Raw genomic sequence first — 18,782 nt, 5'->3', positions numbered from 1 at the left:
ATTCTCTGAGAGACAGCTTCTCCAGGGGTGTGGAGGAACTGCTTCTCACCGGTGGGACCAGGACATCCCATTCCTTGGGAATTCCTTAGCACAACAGTGGTGCAAGTGACTGCCCACCACACCGGTACCTGTGTCCCTAAGCAGCAAAATCCCCCATGTTTTCCACCATTGGAGGCTTTCTGCTCAAAGTTCTGTGGTTTAGGTCTCTCCTTAGTGTTTCAGAAAGCTTTCAGACCAATTAAATCTTTAATGAGCACTCCCAGCTCTTTGCTTAGTGGCTTTGCTTCTGCCTTTGTTGCAGACAAAGTGTGTCTGAGTACAAACAGCCTCAAACACAGGCGGAAAAAGCCAAACATTCCTCTCCCTGCTCCCCTGCTCTCCTCCCTGGACCCCACTCTGCCAAGGAGAGCAGAAACCAGCAGCCCTGTGTTCAGAGTCCCAGGGAGCTGAGGGAATCAGTTTTCTATTGAACCTTTCATTCTCCAGATATCAAAACACTTTGTGAAGTCAGGGCCTGTAGGGAAGCAGAGCTGCTATTTATGTGATCAATAAAAAGTTTTACACGGAGCCTTGGATGCTCACAAAAGATGGGAAAGAATGTAGCTGAAACAGCTCTTCACACGAAAACAAGATGTTTATTGGTATTGAAACACCCTGCTAGGCTGAAATCAGATGCCAAGTGATGTGAGCTCAAGCCAGGATGGTTTCTTGTTGTGGAGGGGAGAGGAGTGGGCTGGCTTTTTGCATAGAACTAGCTAAAATTTCCCTGTCATTATGTGTAATAATAGAAGGATAACTGCACAGCATGGTGAGAAGATTGAGGTTGGAGCCAAGGGGGACAGAGCCAATAACTTTTTCTATATTTTTCTGCCACGTGAATTCTTCACACCTTGAACTACTTTTTCTTGATTTTCTTCTCCTTTTTTCTTTTTTTCCTTTTTTTTTTTTTTTAATATTGAGGCAACAGCCAATAAAAGAAACTAATGGGTTAGAAACCACGTAAGCAATCTCCCACTGAGCTTTATTCCCCACAGGCTCATTGCATCAAAGGAAAGGCAGCAAAATAGGGCGACCAAACGCTACGTAACAACAAAAACAAGTTGGCTGCTGCCAACTCTGCCCCCCACACGGGGCAGGTCACGTTGCCTGCAGGGGCTGTTGGACTCATGGGGTCATGGCAGCTGCCTGGGCTGGAGTGAAGAGGACATTTCAGGGCTTTTCACAAAGGAACAAAGCTCATGCCTTTGCTCTGCGTTCCTCCTTCCCCACTCCACATGCAAATACATCTCTCCGGCTGCTCCACTTCTTCCTGTGCCACCTCCACACTCGGAGATGAGGTTTCTTGTTTGCTGTGATTCCTCTCTTGCTGTGTTTGAATCCTGATTTCTGGATGGAAGGGGCAGAGACAATTTATCCCATATATCTCCTGCCTGCCCCTTCTCCAGGAAGGGTAATTCCATCCCACGTGCGATATCTTCCTTTCCTCACTCCACCTTACTGACCTGAGCAACGTACAGTTACCAAATCCAGGCCTCCCATAGGGAGCAGATGTTAATTCCACCTCATTTCAAGTTTACCACTTCACCAGTTTTTGGTGTGCTCTTTCCAGCACTTGGTAATTTTGCTCCATAATAATGGGATGAGCATCTCCTAATTACTGCAAACCACGGTGTTACATCCTGGGAAACGAGACATGGTGGGAAAACACTGAGTGTCCCCAGTGCTTCCTAGGAGGTGTCAACCCCTGAATTTTCAAAGCAAGTTGGAGGGAGCAAACGCTGGTCACTGCACACAAATATAGCCTATGGATAATTCAGCACTAAGTCTTGTGCTCTGGGTATGAAGCCTTGCAGTCAGCACAGAGCAATAGCAGCAACTTTATCAGGGGCTCTGGAAGTTGGAAAACGGACTTTATGAAGGATAAACTCAAGGCTGTTTGTAAAGGTTTCTCCTTCTTCTAAATCCTACTGGCTCCACAGCTGGTGAGTTTGCTCAGTGAGGTGGGTAATGCAGCTCAGGGTGTCTTGCACCCCCTGCCCCACCACCACATCTTACCTGTGCCTCTCTCCAGAGATCTCCTCTCCCACCCTGTGCAGCCACAGTTGTGGAGCTGCTTTTAATTTCCTGTGTTACCCAGTCACAAGCAGCGCTGCTGCTAACAACCTCTGAAAAGAAACAGGGAAAGAGCATTAGGAGATAATAAGTCTTATTAACAGCTTGGAGAATCCGCATTTGAGAGTGAGAACCGTACTTAAAAATCAGGAGAGACAAAAGGGCGCCTTGCAAAAGTGCGTGTTGCCTGGGCAACATCAGCATCTGCATCCCCTCATCTCCCCAGCCCCGTGCTTAGCAAATATCCTCACCATGGTCCTTCCTTCCGTGCACGCTCAGACTTACACCTCTCACTCACCTCCCTCTCACTCACGTCTGCCTCTGCCTCTCCAAGGTGAATGTACAGGGATTGGCACACAAAGCCTGGCAAGGAATGAGTCTTCCTTCAGCCTTTTGTCTTGTCTCTCCTGCTGTGCTCTGCAAAGTCCCAGGTCTGTGCTTGCACACAGTGCAGGCTTCACCTCACACACGTGCCTTAAGATGGAGCTGGGTGCACTTGTGCCCTCACAGTTTGGAGCTGAACTGTAGATCCCATGTATCCAGCTGTATCTTATCTCAAAGTTACATTTACGTAGTAGTTAGGCTTGAGGACAGAGGCTTTTCTCTTTTTTTCCTGCTTTTTTTTCTAACACCGTAAAAGAAAAAGCACACACATCTTCCGGAGTTGGGAGTTCTCTTGACAGCAGAACAGTGTGATGGATGTGCCAGGGCATCATTTCATCAGAACATCAAACCACGAGGTTGGCTGCTGCTGTTCATTCTTGTCATTTGAATCCTCTTGACGTGTAGGACCACATTAAAATCCTGTAAGAGAAAAGTGCTGCCCCTCTCCTTGTCAGAGAGGGCTACGGGGGTTCATCCATCCGGCCCCGGGACAGCACAGGTGGACGGGAGCTCTTCCTCAGGGAGTTCACTGAAACAGAAACAACAAAGTCTGCTGGAACCTAATCCTGCTCCAGCTTCATTTTCCAGAGGAAGACAAGGACAACTTCTGGCATTTATTGCCTGCAGTTTTCTCCACACCACTCATTAAAACTGTTGAGGTTTTCCTTTCATCTTGCCAATGGCAAAAGAAATTTGTCTTTCTTACGCCTTTTACTCTTCCCTGATTGTTCGGGGTTTTTTTAAACATCTTGAGCAGCAGGCTGGTGGCCAGATTTCTGAACATGTTTAAGCATCGACAGATGCAGCTGGGTACCTGGAGGAATTTTTCAAAAGCATTTTGCTGTAATTGCTTATGATATTATTCACTTCCCATCCTGATTTCTTTGGTAGCATCCCTATTCCTGCCAGCACTGCATCTCCTATTGCAGACCTGAGTTGGATTTTGCTTTTTTTCTTGCTTTTTGTCCTGGAACTCCAGGGAACTGAACAAACAGAGCAGCAAAATCTGCTGCAAATAGTTAGATTCGGGTAGATTTTAGTGGGACAGTGAGAGGGTGAAGTTTCATTTACAGTAGCAGAACTCCAACACGAGCAGTCTTATCGTAGGTGTGATATACAGAGAAATCAACTGCCTTCTCTCTTTGAAATGCAAAATGTTCCTGTATTGCAACATGATGGCTAAATTTGCCAGTGGATTTTGAGCATTTGTGTGGTTTTTTGAAAGCAGCAGTTAATTTGCAGAGAGCTTCCTCCTCACTTTTGCCCTCTGTCTATTCTGGAGGTCACGTTTGTGTTGTTACTAATAACCAGATAAAAAACTGAGTGAGATTTGCGGGCAGATCTGCAGAAATGAGTGATCTGGGTTGGTTTCCTCAGCCAGGACAAGCTGCAGAAGCCACCGCAGCCCCGGGTTGTTATTACAGAGAAGGGTCTGCAATTTCCATCCTGCAGTGCCATCTATAGCACAGAGCAGTGCACAGCAAAGCACACTCCAAAAATCGCACCACAACCAAAAACATACCCCAGCGGAGGCAGCAGGCTGTGGGAAACCTTCGTGCAGTGAATTAAACTGGCAATTTAGGGATCGTGGCCCATGTTGGACTGGGCAGGAATGGAGGAGCTTGGGGTGCGAGTATCATCTGCCCTCCTGTTTGGGCTTCCCTAATTTTTTTAAGAGGTTTGCAACACAATTTCATCCCCTTCAAATCAGTACAGAAATGGCCACCTTTCTCCAGGGGACAGCTCAAGATATACTAAATCAGAGGTGTGAAACCAAAACCCATCTTGACTCTGATGAGCAAAGGGAATTTCTCTTTATTTTTGATTTTAAAACCAGATGTTGCTTTCATGCTCTGAAACCTCTGAAACAGCTGAATGGATTTTCTTCAAACTCCTCACATGAATAAAAATTCACCTTTGGGCTGTGAACAAGCTTAAGAAATTGCACTGTGATGGAGATTATTTTTTTTCTTCCCCTCCCCTCTTCCTTTTTTTTTTGATTTGGAAAGTTAAAAGGTTCCTAAAATAGAAGCTGAGAATTGGATTAAACATCTCTCTGTTAGCTCTTATAGGAGTGTTCCAAGTTTGAAATTATCATTTCTTAAGGTGCCTGGCTCCCATCTCTCCTAGACTTCCAGCTGCCACCTTTTTTATTTAAATAGCTGCTAAAATAACACTGAGGACCAGCTCATCTCTGGCACAGTGTGAAGAGGGAGCTTTGCTGAGAAAATTGAGAAAAAGCCCAGGTTTGGCCCAATTTTGTGTGCCTCCAAAACTGACCTGTGAAACTGGGGAAGGAGAAGGAGATTGCAGGAGCTGGGGAGCCCTAAATCAGGAGAAACCCCCCTGTGCTCCTCATGACTCACCAGCATCCTTTGGCCAGAGGGGCAGAGGAACAGCATGGCAGTGCCAAGTGCTTTGGCCTGGGCCATTTGGTGTTGAAATATGTATCATGAGACCTGCAATGTTAACAGAGCAGAAAAATAGCTCAGCTAGATCACTGCCAGGAATAAACAGATACCCCACAGGCAGCTTTTCTGGCCTAAATCTAGCTAGAAAGGGACATGAGGAATAAAAGGTGTAGTTATATCATATATGTAGAATACGTATTGTATCATATATGTAGGTGTAGTTATATCATATACGTAGTTATATATGTAGAATCATATATACTAAAAGGTGTAGTTGTATCATATATGTATAACTACCTTGTAATACTGTGGAAACCTGAGGTTTGTTCCCATCATTTCTCTGTTTTCTGAGATAAAGCTCAAGAGTGGCTTGCAACAGAAAGGTTGTGCAGGATCATAAAATCATAGAAGTATTTAGGTTGGAAAAGACCTGTAAGATCATTGAGTCCAGCCATTAACCCAGCACTGCCAAGCCCCCACTAAACCAGGTCCCCAAATGCCACATCTACACACCTTTTAAATATGTTCAGGGTGCTTGATCCCAACAAAAACCTGGTGGGATTATTCATTAATGGTCTTGGGAAATACACATCTAGCTTATTACAGTCCCTTTCTGTATTGTATGGGAATAGCTAGAGGCATTGGATGCTTGGGAAACGCTTCCATTGACAAAGGATGGGCCAAAATCACCATCTCCTGCTTTCACACTAATTCTTAGCGACCCCCACTTGTCTCACACCAGTAATTGCTCCCAGTTTGAACACAGAGCAAACAAAGCCCTGGGTTGCTACAGGAGGAAAGCAAGGTGGGATTTGTGAGTGTCTGAGTAAGGAATTTCAGCCACCCAAGAGAGCTAGAGATTGAGGGGGAGGTGTTTGTGACCTCTGGAAGGTATTTAGTGAGAGCAGCCCTCCTCGTGGAGGAGCCGGACAGGCTCTGAGCAGATGGATGTGTTAGTCAGCTTGGCCACTATCTGCTTTAACAGAAAATTATATGCTAAATCAAGCACTGGGAAACAAATTGCACACTCAGCACGGCTGGAAGGCCAGCCTCTGGCACAGGCATCTGTCCTCAGCAGAGGCACATCCACTCCTGCAGGACCTGCTGCCAGCATCTGCCTTTAGCAGTGCTGGACGGATGGAGCAAAAGCCAGAGTCACGGGGGCAGCCTCAGCACCCGGGTGCTGGGTGTGCTGACAAAGTGTGTGTGTTTTTCCAGGTTTTACTCCAAGGAAAGTATAGCATGGGGCTGCCTGCTGGGGGCTTGGCTTGGGATAGAAGCAAAGCAGGAGGTTTGCCTAGGGAAGGACTGGAGCCTGCTTGGCTAAAGCCCTTTGGGCAAGCCAAGATGTTCCTGGAGAGATGAGATATGGATTCTGGGGGCAGCATCTCCTGCTCTCGAGCTGAAGGCAGGAAGGGCTAAACCAGAAACTCACTTTAACTTGATTTTTAACGCACATAAAATCAGCAGTAACCCCCCCCCCCCCCATTTACACCTACAGTAATTCCTCCCCGTGCTCTTGCAAGCCCAGTTCAATTTCCATTTTAATCCTGCGTGTGTATCTGCAAATAGCCGATTACTCACGCTGGACCCTGCCAATAAATTGTGTGCTTATTTGTTTCCCTTCCTTCCAGAGTGGGTTTGCATTAAGCACCACTGCAGCCTGTGACAGAGGCTGAGGCAACGCCTCAGTGGCCACATAAAACAACTTCTTATTGAGCAAAGGCCCCTCTTTCTCGCAAAACGAGCCCTTGGAAGATACGAGCAGCTGGAATATGGGTATTTTCACGGCCATAAAAACTTCGTTTTACTTTTATTGCTATTGAAAAGCCCTCGATAGGTGCATTTCTCATCCAGCTGATTAATCTAAGGTTAGAGGCTGCCACACCAACAATTACACAGATACGCACCTCCGTGTGTGTGGAAGCAGTGTTACCTCAACCTCTTTCCAACAGAAAATCAAAGGCAAAGTGTTGCTAGCATGGAGACACAAAGAATACCCTCTCTTTTTCATCTGAGGCTCCAGCACAGACTCGCTACGCCCACTTAAGGCTCCTTTCAGCTCCCGACGTGCCTCCGGGTTGCCTAGCAATCCTAACAATATTTTATGAGGCCTTATTCCAGAGGCACATTTTACTAATGCTGAATTTTAGATAGAAGCTCCAGGAGAAGCAGGGAGGAAGCCTGAGATAGCATCACTCCAATTTATTACAGCCAGGATACGGGCAGGGGGGGTAAAATAAAACACCAAATTATCATGCCAGGCATTTAGCAGTAAGGTCTGGCACTGTAGCCTGTGAGTCAGTGCTGCCAGGGGTGGTCTCCGTGCCGTGGGCTGGCTGCAGTAGCACAAATGTGTATCTGTGACTGCTGAGGCTCCAAACAGGCACATCCCAAAGGGAGTGGATGCTGGTGGCCAGCATGCCTGCTGGAGGCTTCTGAGCAAACATCTCATGGAAAGAAATGATGAGGGAAAACAACTTCTGGGTGAATGAGACAGAGAGGATTCATTACAACCAGCTGTTGCCTTGCTAATCTTGGGTGCCTCCAGGGGAAGCCTGCCTCCATCACCCAGGATTGTGCCCCAGGGTGAGTGATGCTGGGAATTCAGTGGGCTGGAGAGACCAGGGGCTCCAGGATGGCTCGGAGATCCTGGAGGGAGCTAAGACTCACTGTCTCCTCACTGCCTGGGCTGGTTGCACAACTCCACTCTGGTGAGGCCCTTGGTATATGCACAGCTCCCCAAAATCGGTGGGTTTGGGTCTCTGGGTGCCCAGGTCCTGCAGCAGCAGATGGAAAATAAAGGTACCAAAATACATAAATCTGTTTCAAATCACATTCCCTTGGTCTCTCCCTTTCCAGCCCCAAGCAAATGTATAACCCAGGCATAAAGAGCCCTTGGGGTTAGGATCAATGTTAAAGTCAATGTTTCTGAAGGCTACAGAGTTCCTATTTTTAACTTTTAGTTTGGCGAATGCAAACTTTGTTCAAAACCCAAACTTTCTATGAGTGGCTTTTAATGGTTGGAGGTTTTAAATCCTACCTTTAAAAAGAAAAACAACACCCTTAGTTTCATCAAAAATTGCTCCATCATAGTGATCTCTTGCTAACATAAACTGACTTCGATTCGACCATTAAACTCTCACATGATTATTATTTTGTTGATGAGAAATTACTTTTGGTAAAATTCAGCAACTGTTTCGTTTCTGTAAAACATGTATTGAAAAAAAGACATCTTTTCATGCCTTTCTATTTCTCTCTCTCCCTGTTTTTTGGGGGGGTGTTAATTTTTTTCAATTTCAAGGTGCACGGGTGTTTTTTATAAGTAAGTAAACATGTCCTCTCCTGCCTGTAAAGCAAATTCATTAGCATGAGGGAACTGATAAGTGAAAACTGCTCCAAACTGAAGTGAGACACATCTCATTGATTTTTTTTCCACTGGCCAAGCTGAAGGACAAGTAAATTGGATTTTTAAAATCCTTTCACTTTTAATACTGTATGGTATTATTAGTAATGGGAGTAAGTAAAACTGTTTACAGCAGATGTTTTTCTAAAGGTGACAGTGTGCCCTGAAAGTGATGCAGGATGGTTGTAAATCCAGGGTTTTCCAGCACTTACAGCAAATGTCCTTATTGCCCTAACATACCTACCTAACACAACCAACCAGAAAGGGGAGCACAGAATGGGAAAAGGAGAGAGTTTCACACTTAATCCAGGATTTCACTGGGAACCAGCATTACTGCTGGGAATATAATCAAAGGTTGGCTTTGCTCAGTGCTTTAGAGGTGTCTGCAGAACAGCAGGATATTTGTAGGAGAGTCCCTCCCACAGCATCTGCTCCCTGCTGAGAGGCTCCAGCGATCCCAAAAGATGCTCAGGTCCCACTGAAAGCAATTATGGTTTACAAGTGCCTTTGCTAGTCCCTACTTCAAGGATAATCTGTCGGCAACCAAAGCCAAGAATAGATCACAGCAACTTCAAATTTCCTCTACCAGGCAGCGGCTGAAGTCCAGGGCTGCTCCCACACAGATCCCTGGACACCTTGGTTGGGTCTGTGTTGGGGCACTGTGCCCTTCACCACATTTTCCTTATTTTCCTGGCATGGCTTGGCCCAGTGGGAGTTTTTTTTCCCATTTGAAAGGGAAGGTTTTGGTATCCAGCAGGCTGATAGGTGATAGCTGATTAAAAGAGAAAAGGAGGCTTTTCATTTCTGGAGGGGGAATCTGTTGAAGGAGCATGTGCAGCTGGGATAATGTGGAGTCCAGGCTGCTGGGTCATGACATAGAGGTGACATAGGAACAGCCCATTTACACACATAATATGCTGGTTATGGAACCGATTTCAGATTGCCCTGACCTTCCCTGTGTGGTTTGTGCCTGTGAAAATATAGGAAGGAAGTTGGGATCAGGCGTGACCGCTGTGGTTTCGGCAGCACGTTACACCGGCTGTACGTCATGACAGACAAACCATCACAGGTGTCATCATGACAGAAGGTTTGGGACAGTAAACATGCAGATCCTGTGTGTTTTGTTTAAATGTTTTGTAACAATGCAGGGCAAATTCTGCAGCTTTACTGACTCCTCTTGCTTCTCAGTCAGGTTGTAAAGCAAGATATTTAAGATCAGCTGCTTCCAACCCTCCAGACAATGCATGGAGCTTGTTTCCAGCAGTGACAGGCACTATATGCTGCAGTTGCTCATAAAAGTCCAAAACCATTTTCCTTTTGGGCTGAAATGCTTCATGTTTGGTATCAGATTTTGTACTTATTGGTTCAGTTGCTTTTAGCTGTTGAAAAGTATGTGGGGTTTTTTCCTCTGTTCACGTCGATGGAAAGTGAGAAAATGAGATCATTGAAAAAGAACTAAAGCAAATAATTCAGATCTGGCTTGTATTGTGCATTTCAACGAGGTCTAAGTTTCAAGCCAAAATGAAAGTTAAGTTAGCTAAGTGGGTTTAAAGCTCAAAGCACCCAGGCCAGGGTAAATTTTATGAACTATTTTAACTGCAACCCATGAAATAGTATTGCTTTTGTAAAATTATCTTGACAACAAATGGTCTTGTTCAAGGCTTTTCAAAATGGGCTATCATACATCAGACAGGCACTGGCTTGGATTCTAGAAAGGCGACAGCATTTCTGCATGGGAAATGAGCAGATCACATAATATCTTAGGGAATGGCAGAATCTGGGCATCAGATGTCCCTAGGTCCTTACTGTATTTCAGAGAACTTGCTGTGAAAATATATTCTTGATAAGTGTGATTCGAAAAAAATCCCTGTGAAGCCTAAATAAACTGTGATAGAAACATTTCCAGCATGCTGGAGTTTACAGTAAACAGGATCACAGCTGATTTAAAAATGAAAAAAAAAAAAAAAGAAAATCATTACTATAGAAAGCACAATCTTTCCAGGCTGTGCTGCTCTTGGGAGGGAGCTAACAGACACAGCATCTCATTTAGCCCCATCTCACCAGGCACCAAGGCTGCTGCTCAGCACTCAGCATGAAGCACAGCACCTTGCAGGAGGCAGCCCTGGCCGAGCAAGGTTTGAGCAATGCCCCCTTGCACTTGGTCCCACCACCTGCCTGCCTTTTTCTGTCTCTGATCCTGCTCCCTTCAGCTTAGCAACCTATTGGCATTTGGGAAAAAAGTGGTGGGTTTGTATCCTTTGTGAGCTTTCAGGACTGTGAGAGCTCCCACCGCATTTCTGACTCACTGGTGTTGTTTCCTTCAACCTTCTGCTGATTAGAAGCTGTGCAGGGAGTAGGAAGGATTCCTCTATCAGTGGATCACCTCCTCCACAGGCCAACCCTTTTTTATCAGCCCATGTGGATTAAAACCTGGCTCAGAGTCACTGTGAAAGATTTGTAAAGCTGTTCTGACTGAGGAGAGGTATTTATGGGTGTCACAGATGGGATTAAGGTGCTGCTGTGCTCTCCAAACCCTCAGTGGCAGGTGACAGCCTCGATGCCACTGCAAGATTTGCAGGTGTCCCCCCAGTCAGAGATCCACGCCATGGACACAGCGTTGGAAGGCAGGCACATTTACATGGGTTGTCCCAGATCAGGCATGGGGGTCATCACTGAGAGACATAAGGATCGAGGTTAAAAGCACAGATCCTGCAACAGAATTGAGAAAACAGGCAGAAATCCCTGGGGAGGCTGTTAGACACCACACAAGTGTGTGTGTGCGTGTCAGACAGATACTATCACGCACCTGAATATATTTCAAAACAATGCATTTTATTCAACTTCTTGCAGCTGCTTGGTGAAGAAGAAAATCCTACCAGACACGTATAAGTGCAAACTCCTTTTTGCTCCTGTGTCACATCACAGTGATTTCCCTGAGACACAAAGCAGGATTAAAACCCACCCAGCTGGAGAGAGAAGTGAGGCTGCTCCAGAGCGCAGGTGTGCTGGGGAAAGTAGCTCCACAGATACAGGGCACATTGCTTATCACTTACATTGCTTCAAATCAGTTTGGACAAAAACCACAACAGCGTTTAAAAACCTACTCAATGGCTGAGGGAAGGGAAAGGAAAAGAGTTGCAGGGACCTGAGCAGGAATTTGAGGAAACACTGCCCTCTTCTTTTGTATTTTGTTGAAGTATTTGTGTGATGGAGGTCCTGAAGTCTCTGCTTGCTTGCTAATGATGCACGCTTTGCATCAGCAGAAGCCCTACTACCATTAACCCCATCAGACTGGCACCGTGCTCAAGAGAAATGCTGGACTGGGGAAGCAGGGGGACAGCAGAGTCTGTTTCCCTTAGAGTAATTGTTTTCCTTCACTCTTCTCCTCCTCTTTCCTGGGTCAGGGCTGTGCACATTAGGCTGGCTTTCACCGTGAGCATCAATGTGTTGTGTAGCTGCTGGGTAAGTACATCAGGAGGCTCACACCCAGCGTGCAGCTCTCATTGTTCCTTTCTGTGGAAGCTGCTTTCCAATTACACTTCAGTCTGGGGGGAGAACAGATTTCCTGTAGTTTTGAAGCCGGGCAGATTCTTTGCTGAACTGGGACTTGATAAATGTGTATTCAGTCTCACGCACCAGAACACTGAGCAACACCAATATGAAATGCTATAGAAATGCAGCATTTCACTGAGAGAAACTCAGTGTTTTTAAGCAGATGCCATCCAGCAGATAAATGCAGAAATGTACCCTTTTATCACTGTTTTTGCAAGATTTGTGTTTGCCCAATTTGATGGTATCTGGGTGACCATAACAACCAGTTACATTCATTTGCCCACACCTGATAGCACAAAACAGATTCCTGCCGTGTGTCGCTGTATTGGGACAGTCAGCAATGACACACAGCCAAACAAATCTTTGACAAAGGACACTTGGGTTTCTCACTGCTCTCTGAGTAACGCCGACTCTATCCCAGCTATTTTCTGCTCTTGCAGCTTCTTTGTTTGAATGTTTAATTCTTCCTTCCTCTGTTGCACACAGCGGTGGAGCAGGGCAGCAGCTCAAAACGGCTCAAGGTGTCTCTGCAAAGTGCCAGGAGGGATTATTTCTGCATGAGCACAGGCAGTCGTGCTCACACAGGGTGTTGGCCTCACATCACGCTTGTGGCTGAACATGATTCTGGTTGGAGTGGGCCCACAGCTGGCCAGTTTGCATGGCCAGGGACGGCCAAGGTGCCATTCCCACATCCACATCTCAGATGGCACAAGAATTATGCTCAGCTCCCCGCAGCTCATGAAACCTGGCTAGCAGCTCCTGGCCATTTGGGTACTAAATCTGCCTACTAAAAGTAGGCAACTTGTAGAGTCAGGAAGTTTGGCCACACCTGCCGATGCATCCTTCTAAAACCCTGCTGAGGAAAAGGAACCACTAGAAAGTCAATCCAGCCATGCGGGATGAGATAAACTTAATTCAAACAATTTTGAGTGCGTTTACATCAGGCATTTACACCGGGGCAGTCGGCTTGGCTTTAAGCAGGATTAGCTGACTGGAGGAGCACAAAGCGTTTCCGAGGCTGAAGGGCCCTTGGTTTGATGCTGTTGCAGGCGGATTAGAGCCGAGCGAGCGTTGGAGGCTGCCGAGCACAGCGCTCTGTTCCTCACGGCACAAGAAGCTTAGGGAAAGGACGCCACAGGCAGATGAGCTGGTGAGACACGATGCTAAGCACAACCCATCAGGCAGCTCAGAGGAATCCTGTTTCTGTACACCACTTGATCACATTTTGCATGAAGCTGCGATTTATCTCGGCAGCGGTGCTGGCTTAAGCAGCAAATTCCACTCAGAAGAAATTTGCAGGTTGAAAGGAAAAGAGTTGTTAGAAAAATCTCACCGACTGGTGCTGCAGGAGTGTCCCGGTGGCTGCAGAGTGACCATGACATGTGTGGATGTGCCCATTGACATCACCAGCTTCTCAGCCCTGGATGAGCGAGGCTGCACCAGCTCTGCCCCGGGCACACAAGCAGGGTGAGGATCTTTGCAGCCAGCCTCACGTGTCAGCCCTGGGGTTATTCCCTGACTGGAGCTGCAGAAATCTGTAGCCTGTATCCAGTGTGGGAGCAGCAACAGGACCCAGCCCTGGCAGTGACACATCTCTTGGCCCCACATCAGACGAGCCACATGGGTCCACGGGGCTTCCTGTAACTCCTGAGTTTGGAACCACCACCCTGCTCCTGCCCTGAGCCAGCCAGCCCACAACATGTTTTCCCATGCAGCTATAGAAACATTTACTAACAGCATCTGGTAATGACCTCGCCCTATTTCTGATCCTTTCAGTGCCCTCCTGGTCAAATGACACAATTTGGGGTTTTAGAAAATCTTTAGACATGAACTAAAATCTGTCTGGTGCTGATTTCTCTTTTTTATTTTTTTGACAGGTCAAAGGCTGCTCTGATATGAGGTCTCACCTTTCCTGCTCCCACTCACCTGCCTACCACCTTGGGTCCATTTTTAAGCACGGTTACCAGCACGCTCATCCTGATGTGAAGGGTCTAAAGGCTTGAGCTAGTTCTCCCATCAGGCAGCGTGTGGTTTTGGCTCTCACTGACCCCATGGCCACATTTTTGCTTTCTAGCCGAGCAATTTGGGGCCGGAGAGGAGCTCAGGCAGACAGGTGCGGGCAGTGCAGGTCCCCACTGGGGCCCAGGTTATGCCACTGCTACGTGCTGGGACCCCACTTAATTGCTCCTCACCACTCAGAGCAGTATTTCAGCTCTAATGTAATTCCAGGCCTCCAGCATGGCCACTTCTTGTGACCGCCTCCCTCCTCCCCATGCCTCCTCTGGGGATCCCTTTCCTCCCTCTCCTGCAACCTTTTGCTGTGCCAGGCTCAGCTGGGTCTCACTGCAGAGCTGACACTGCAGTGGAGGAAGTGAGATTGGTGTTTTGTTAGACAGGGCTTTTCTTTCTTCCTCTCATTTGGTACTGAACTGCAGAAGCAAAGAGCACTCGCACTGAAGACGGTGTCTCGGGTGAAATGTCTAATGCAGTCCCAACTGCTCAGCAGTCATTAAACATCTCAGGGAAGATGTTCCAGGAACATGGATGTTAACCTTGTGGTGCTGGACTGATTCCAGCTCGTTTAATTACAGTTTTCATCGCTGAAATTTGCTCTGCACTTTTGACCAGTTATGGGATTTTTTTCCCTGTCTCCTCGAAGCTGTTGAGCAGCCTTGCTATGAGCTGCCCCTTTCCCCACACGACCTGAAGAAACATGCAATTACTGCTGCTCCCTCCCCCAAGATTGTCAAAGCTGTTGTATTTTCTGGTTACTTAACAATTGAGGATTCTGCACAGTATCACCGGCTCACCTGTACAGAAACATTTTACCTGTTTAACCTGGATAGATGGATATATATGCATAGCACAGACTATATATGAGCCAAACACATGCTGTTGTTGCGGAGAATATGACCTTTGCCATTAATATAAATATAGATTAAAGTATCATATATAATCATATAAAGATATAAAAAGTAATCCAAAGTGATAATGTAATGCAAGCTAAACAACCTACACAGTCCCTCGTAATGAAAAATGGTATGAGTATAAAGCTATATGAGTATAAAAACACTATATGAGTATATACATTCATATATGTGTGCATGTATATATATATAAACTCTATAAAAATGAATTAAGCTGTTTTAAACCTCACACCTTTGGGTATGTGGGATGAATTTCCCCCTTTGGCAAGCCTTGGCAAACAGTTTGGGGGTAATAAAGCTGTATTGCGACGGAATCCCCATCTCACAGCATCGTGGGATTTGGTAGGGTGTGATGACAACCTTGGAAGTGTCCAAGGCCAGGCTGGACAGGGTTTGGAGCAACCTGGGATAGTGGAAGATGTCCCTGCCCAGGGGTGGAACTGTATGGGCTTTAAGGTCCCTTACAACCCAAAATTCTGTGATTCTGTAGTGTGGCAGCAAAAAGCCACCGAGCCCAGAATCCCGCCATGGGGCGGACGCTCCCCTGCCCCACAGAAAGCCCCAGGAGCACATCGGTTTGGGCCGGGGGGTGTTCCCCAGGTGACCCAGCGCTCTGACCCGGCACACGGAGCGGTTTAACCGCCGGGCTCCGGCCCCTCAGGCGGGGCCGCTCCCTCACGCCGGGGCTGCGTTGCCCGCCCTGCCCCGCAGGCGGCGCCGCGCGGCCGCCGTTGCCGCCCCCGCCCCGCGCCCCGGACCGCGGCGGGGCGGCCGCGCCCGGCGGAGCGGCCGGGGGGAGGCGGCGGCCGGCGCGGGTCCCGCCCCGCCCCGCGTCCTCGCCATCCCCGCCATCCCCGCCCCGCCGGCCCCGCCCCGGAGGCCGGCACGTTGGCTCGTTCGCTGCCGGGGAACATGGCCGAAGTCGGGGAGGACAGCAGTGGGGCGCGGGCTCTGCTGGCGCTGCGCTCGGCGCCCTGCAGCCCCGCCGCCGCGCCCCCTCCCGGGCCGCCGCCCCCGGCCGCGCCGCCCGCCGCCTGCGCCGGGCCGGTGCTGGCGCGGCTGCAGGGCCGCGAGTTCGAGTTCCTCATGCGGCAGCCGGCCGTCACCATAGGCCGCAACTCCTCGCAAGGGTCGGTGGACGTCAACATGGGGCACTCCAGCTTCATCTCGCGGCGGCACCTGCAGCTCAGCTTCCAGGAGCCGCACTTCTACCTGCGCTGCCTCGGCAAGAACGGCGTCTTCGTGGACGGCGCCTTCCAGCGCCGCGGCGGCCCGGCCCTGCAGCTCCCGCCGCAGTGAGTGCCGGGGGCCGGGGGCGGCGGGGTCGGGCCCGCTCCGGGGGGCAGGGACGGCCCGAGGGGCCGGACGGGGACCCTCTGCCCTGGGGAGGGGACGCGGGGCTGGGCGGAGAGGAGGCTCCCAGGAAGGATGTGAGGGGTCCCTCGCCCCCACCGAAGGGCTGCGAGGTGCCCCTGCGCAGGGGATGGGGGTCTGTCAGGGCCTAAGGTGACGGTGAGGGGCCCCCGCTGATGAAGGAGACGGTAAAGGATCCCCCTTGCCCACCAAGGGCCTGCGGGTCTGCCTCTGAAGAAGTTGGAGGGCTTCAGGTGATGGTGAGGGGCCACAGGTGAAAAGGAGGTGGTGAGAGATCCCCCTGCTCACCTCAGGGTCCCCTCGCTTGAGGTTGGTCACAGTGGGTGAGGGACACTCAGCTGATGGAGGGCCTGAGTGGCAGTGAGGGATGTCTGCCTGGAGACAGCCAGGGGATCCACCTCAACTTTAGCAGGGGATGTCCTTACCTTCGCTGCCATCTATGCCTGAGAAAGGGGATGATGTTCATTGGGACTGGGGCTGCTCCCACTGAGGGAGCCATGTCTGGGCAAAAAGTGTGAGCCCCTCACTGCAGGCTGTCGCCCAGAGTCATCATCCTCCATGCCCACCTGCCAACAGACTCATGTTCAACTGGTGGACCTTAAGGGGTTTCAAAAGACAAATCAGTGAAGAAGGACTCTTGTCAGTCAGCTAGAACGTGCTACGCCCAGGGTTTGTCTTCCCTGGAAAAGATCTAGTGGAAAAAGTTGGAAACCACTTTGCCAGAGTGCTTATTTAAGGGTTGGCAAGTTGGATGTTCTTCCTGGTGTTTCTCTGAGGCAACAGAAAAATGAAGGAGTCAGGCCAGCATCATCCTGGGGTGATGCTGCTCCCCAGGACACGTGGACAGCAGGTGCCCAAGGTGTATTTCCGTCCTTGAGGAAGAGGAGAGGGCTACAGAAGGGTTTCTGTGCTAGCAGGGAGGTGGTTGTCCCTGCTGTGTTAAACTCTCTTGCAGAAAGAACAAGGTTGACATTAATCTATTTCTTCCTCTGAAAACATTGTTTATGTTTGCTGAGCACTGTCCAGCGACTGCAGTGCTTCGCCCCAGGGCAGCAGCGAGGTACTGGTGGGTGATGTAATTCCTGCCTGCATCTCTTCAGGTTGTACCAGGCAGACTGTGTCTAATGCCATCTCTGAGTGAAAATGCCCTGTAAAGTCAGGAGATTGGGGTTTTGTTGTTTGTGTAAAACATCTGTTTTCGCCTGTCACGTTTTGGCTTTGGTACTGTTTACCTCCAGCACCAGGGTCCTGGAGTTACCCCTCGCTCACCAGCCTGTAGCTCAAGGGAGGGTTTTTTAATTACTCATTTCCTCTGCAGGCTGCTTCATTTTGTACTTAGTAATTTAGTTATAACTCCCTAGCTGCTCACTCTCTGAGGCGTTTTGGTTTGTAACGTGTTTCATTTTCTAAAAGAGATGTCCTTTAGTGTCTCTTTAATTAATCTGGCTGTGTAAAACAAGACCACTCGAAGCCCAGGGCATTTCTGTTGTCTTTCCCTCTGGCTCTGGGTCTATCTGTGCAAGCTCTCTCCTCCCTGCCATTCTGTTTCTTCACCTGGTTAATCATAAGCATTGTGATAGAAAACTCTCTCAAGCAGCAACTTGGTTGCATGTTTCTCTCCACTTTGCTCGTGACTTCTGGAGTGGGAATGGTAGTTTTCCTTCTTCATTGCTTTAAAGGGAGGAGTTTAATGTTCAGTTATGAACTCTGCACAATAAGACATCCTCTTAGCTTGACCGCTGTTTGAGCTACATAAATAAACTTGATGCTCCTCCCTTTCTGACTTCCAGAGTAGGAAAATGTTTTGCATCAATCTAAAGGAATTTGCCCCCTTGCTTCTAACAGGTAAACAACTCCTTACTGGCCAGTCAAGGGTTTGTAACCCAGATCAGGAAAAAGAAAATCCTGTTGAAGCTTGGTATACACAGTCTTGATTGAGGCTTTAAACTGTCTACTGTTATCTTGTTATCTCCACTCTTGAAAAATCAGACAATTCCCTCCCAAACACCCTGCTACACACACACAGAGACACACACAGATCTCCCCTCCCCAGTAAACATAAAGTGCTGGCTGGTGCCATTTCTTTTCTGTGAAGAATCCTGCTTACTGCCAGCTCATGTTGTCAAAAGGAGGACAAAGTGAGGACAGGTTGTAGTACACAGCCTTTGCAGAAGAAACTGTGAATTGTCCTGTATGTTACGGTAACACTCCTGCCCTGTTTCATACAGCCCCACCTTCTCTGTGTACCAGCAGAATGTACAGTTTATGTTAAATTTCAGGAATTAATGGTCATTCCATTAATTTAGAGGGAGGTCCTTGTGATGATGTGGGGAGCTCTTGCTGTAATATTTTAAGAACCAGTGGTTTGGATAGTTGCCCCCCTTTCTTCCCCCCACCTGCAAAGGACGGCAGAAATGTGCAAAGTCCTGTTTCTTTTGGACCACTGCAGTCACTGCTGCTGTTATATTACATGCAGAGGAAATGCTTGTGCATCATGAGATCATGAATGGAAGCAGCGGGTTCCAGGAAAAAGTGCCTTTCAGCTGTAATTCATAGTATTTGTTAAAAAATAGATTCTGAGCTCATAAATTCTGTTTCTGAGGTTTCTTCTCGCTT

The 18,782-nt window shown here is 48.2% G+C and overlaps 1 protein-coding gene across 1 annotated transcript in view; it reads left to right on the top strand.

The window, feature by feature from the left end:
- Window positions 1–15,653: 15,653 nt before the first annotated feature.
- Window positions 15,654–18,782, top strand: part of FOXK1 (forkhead box K1) — a 56,472-nt gene continuing 53,343 nt past the window's right edge. Inside the window, exon 1 of the mRNA XM_017813508.1 lies at window positions 15,654–16,087. Coding sequence (XP_017668997.1) covers window positions 15,705–16,087 — 383 coding nt within the window. The 5' untranslated portion in view covers window positions 15,654–15,704. The remainder of the gene's footprint in view (window positions 16,088–18,782) is intronic.

This window comes from Lepidothrix coronata, unplaced genomic scaffold, assembly GCF_001604755.1.
Source record: "Lepidothrix coronata isolate B3197 unplaced genomic scaffold, Lepidothrix_coronata-1.0 Scaffold41, whole genome shotgun sequence".
In the NCBI taxonomy this organism is placed as follows: Eukaryota; Metazoa; Chordata; class Aves; order Passeriformes; family Pipridae; genus Lepidothrix; species Lepidothrix coronata.
Note: the sequence above shows the minus strand (reverse complement) of the source record. Positions and strands in the feature narration are given on the sequence as shown.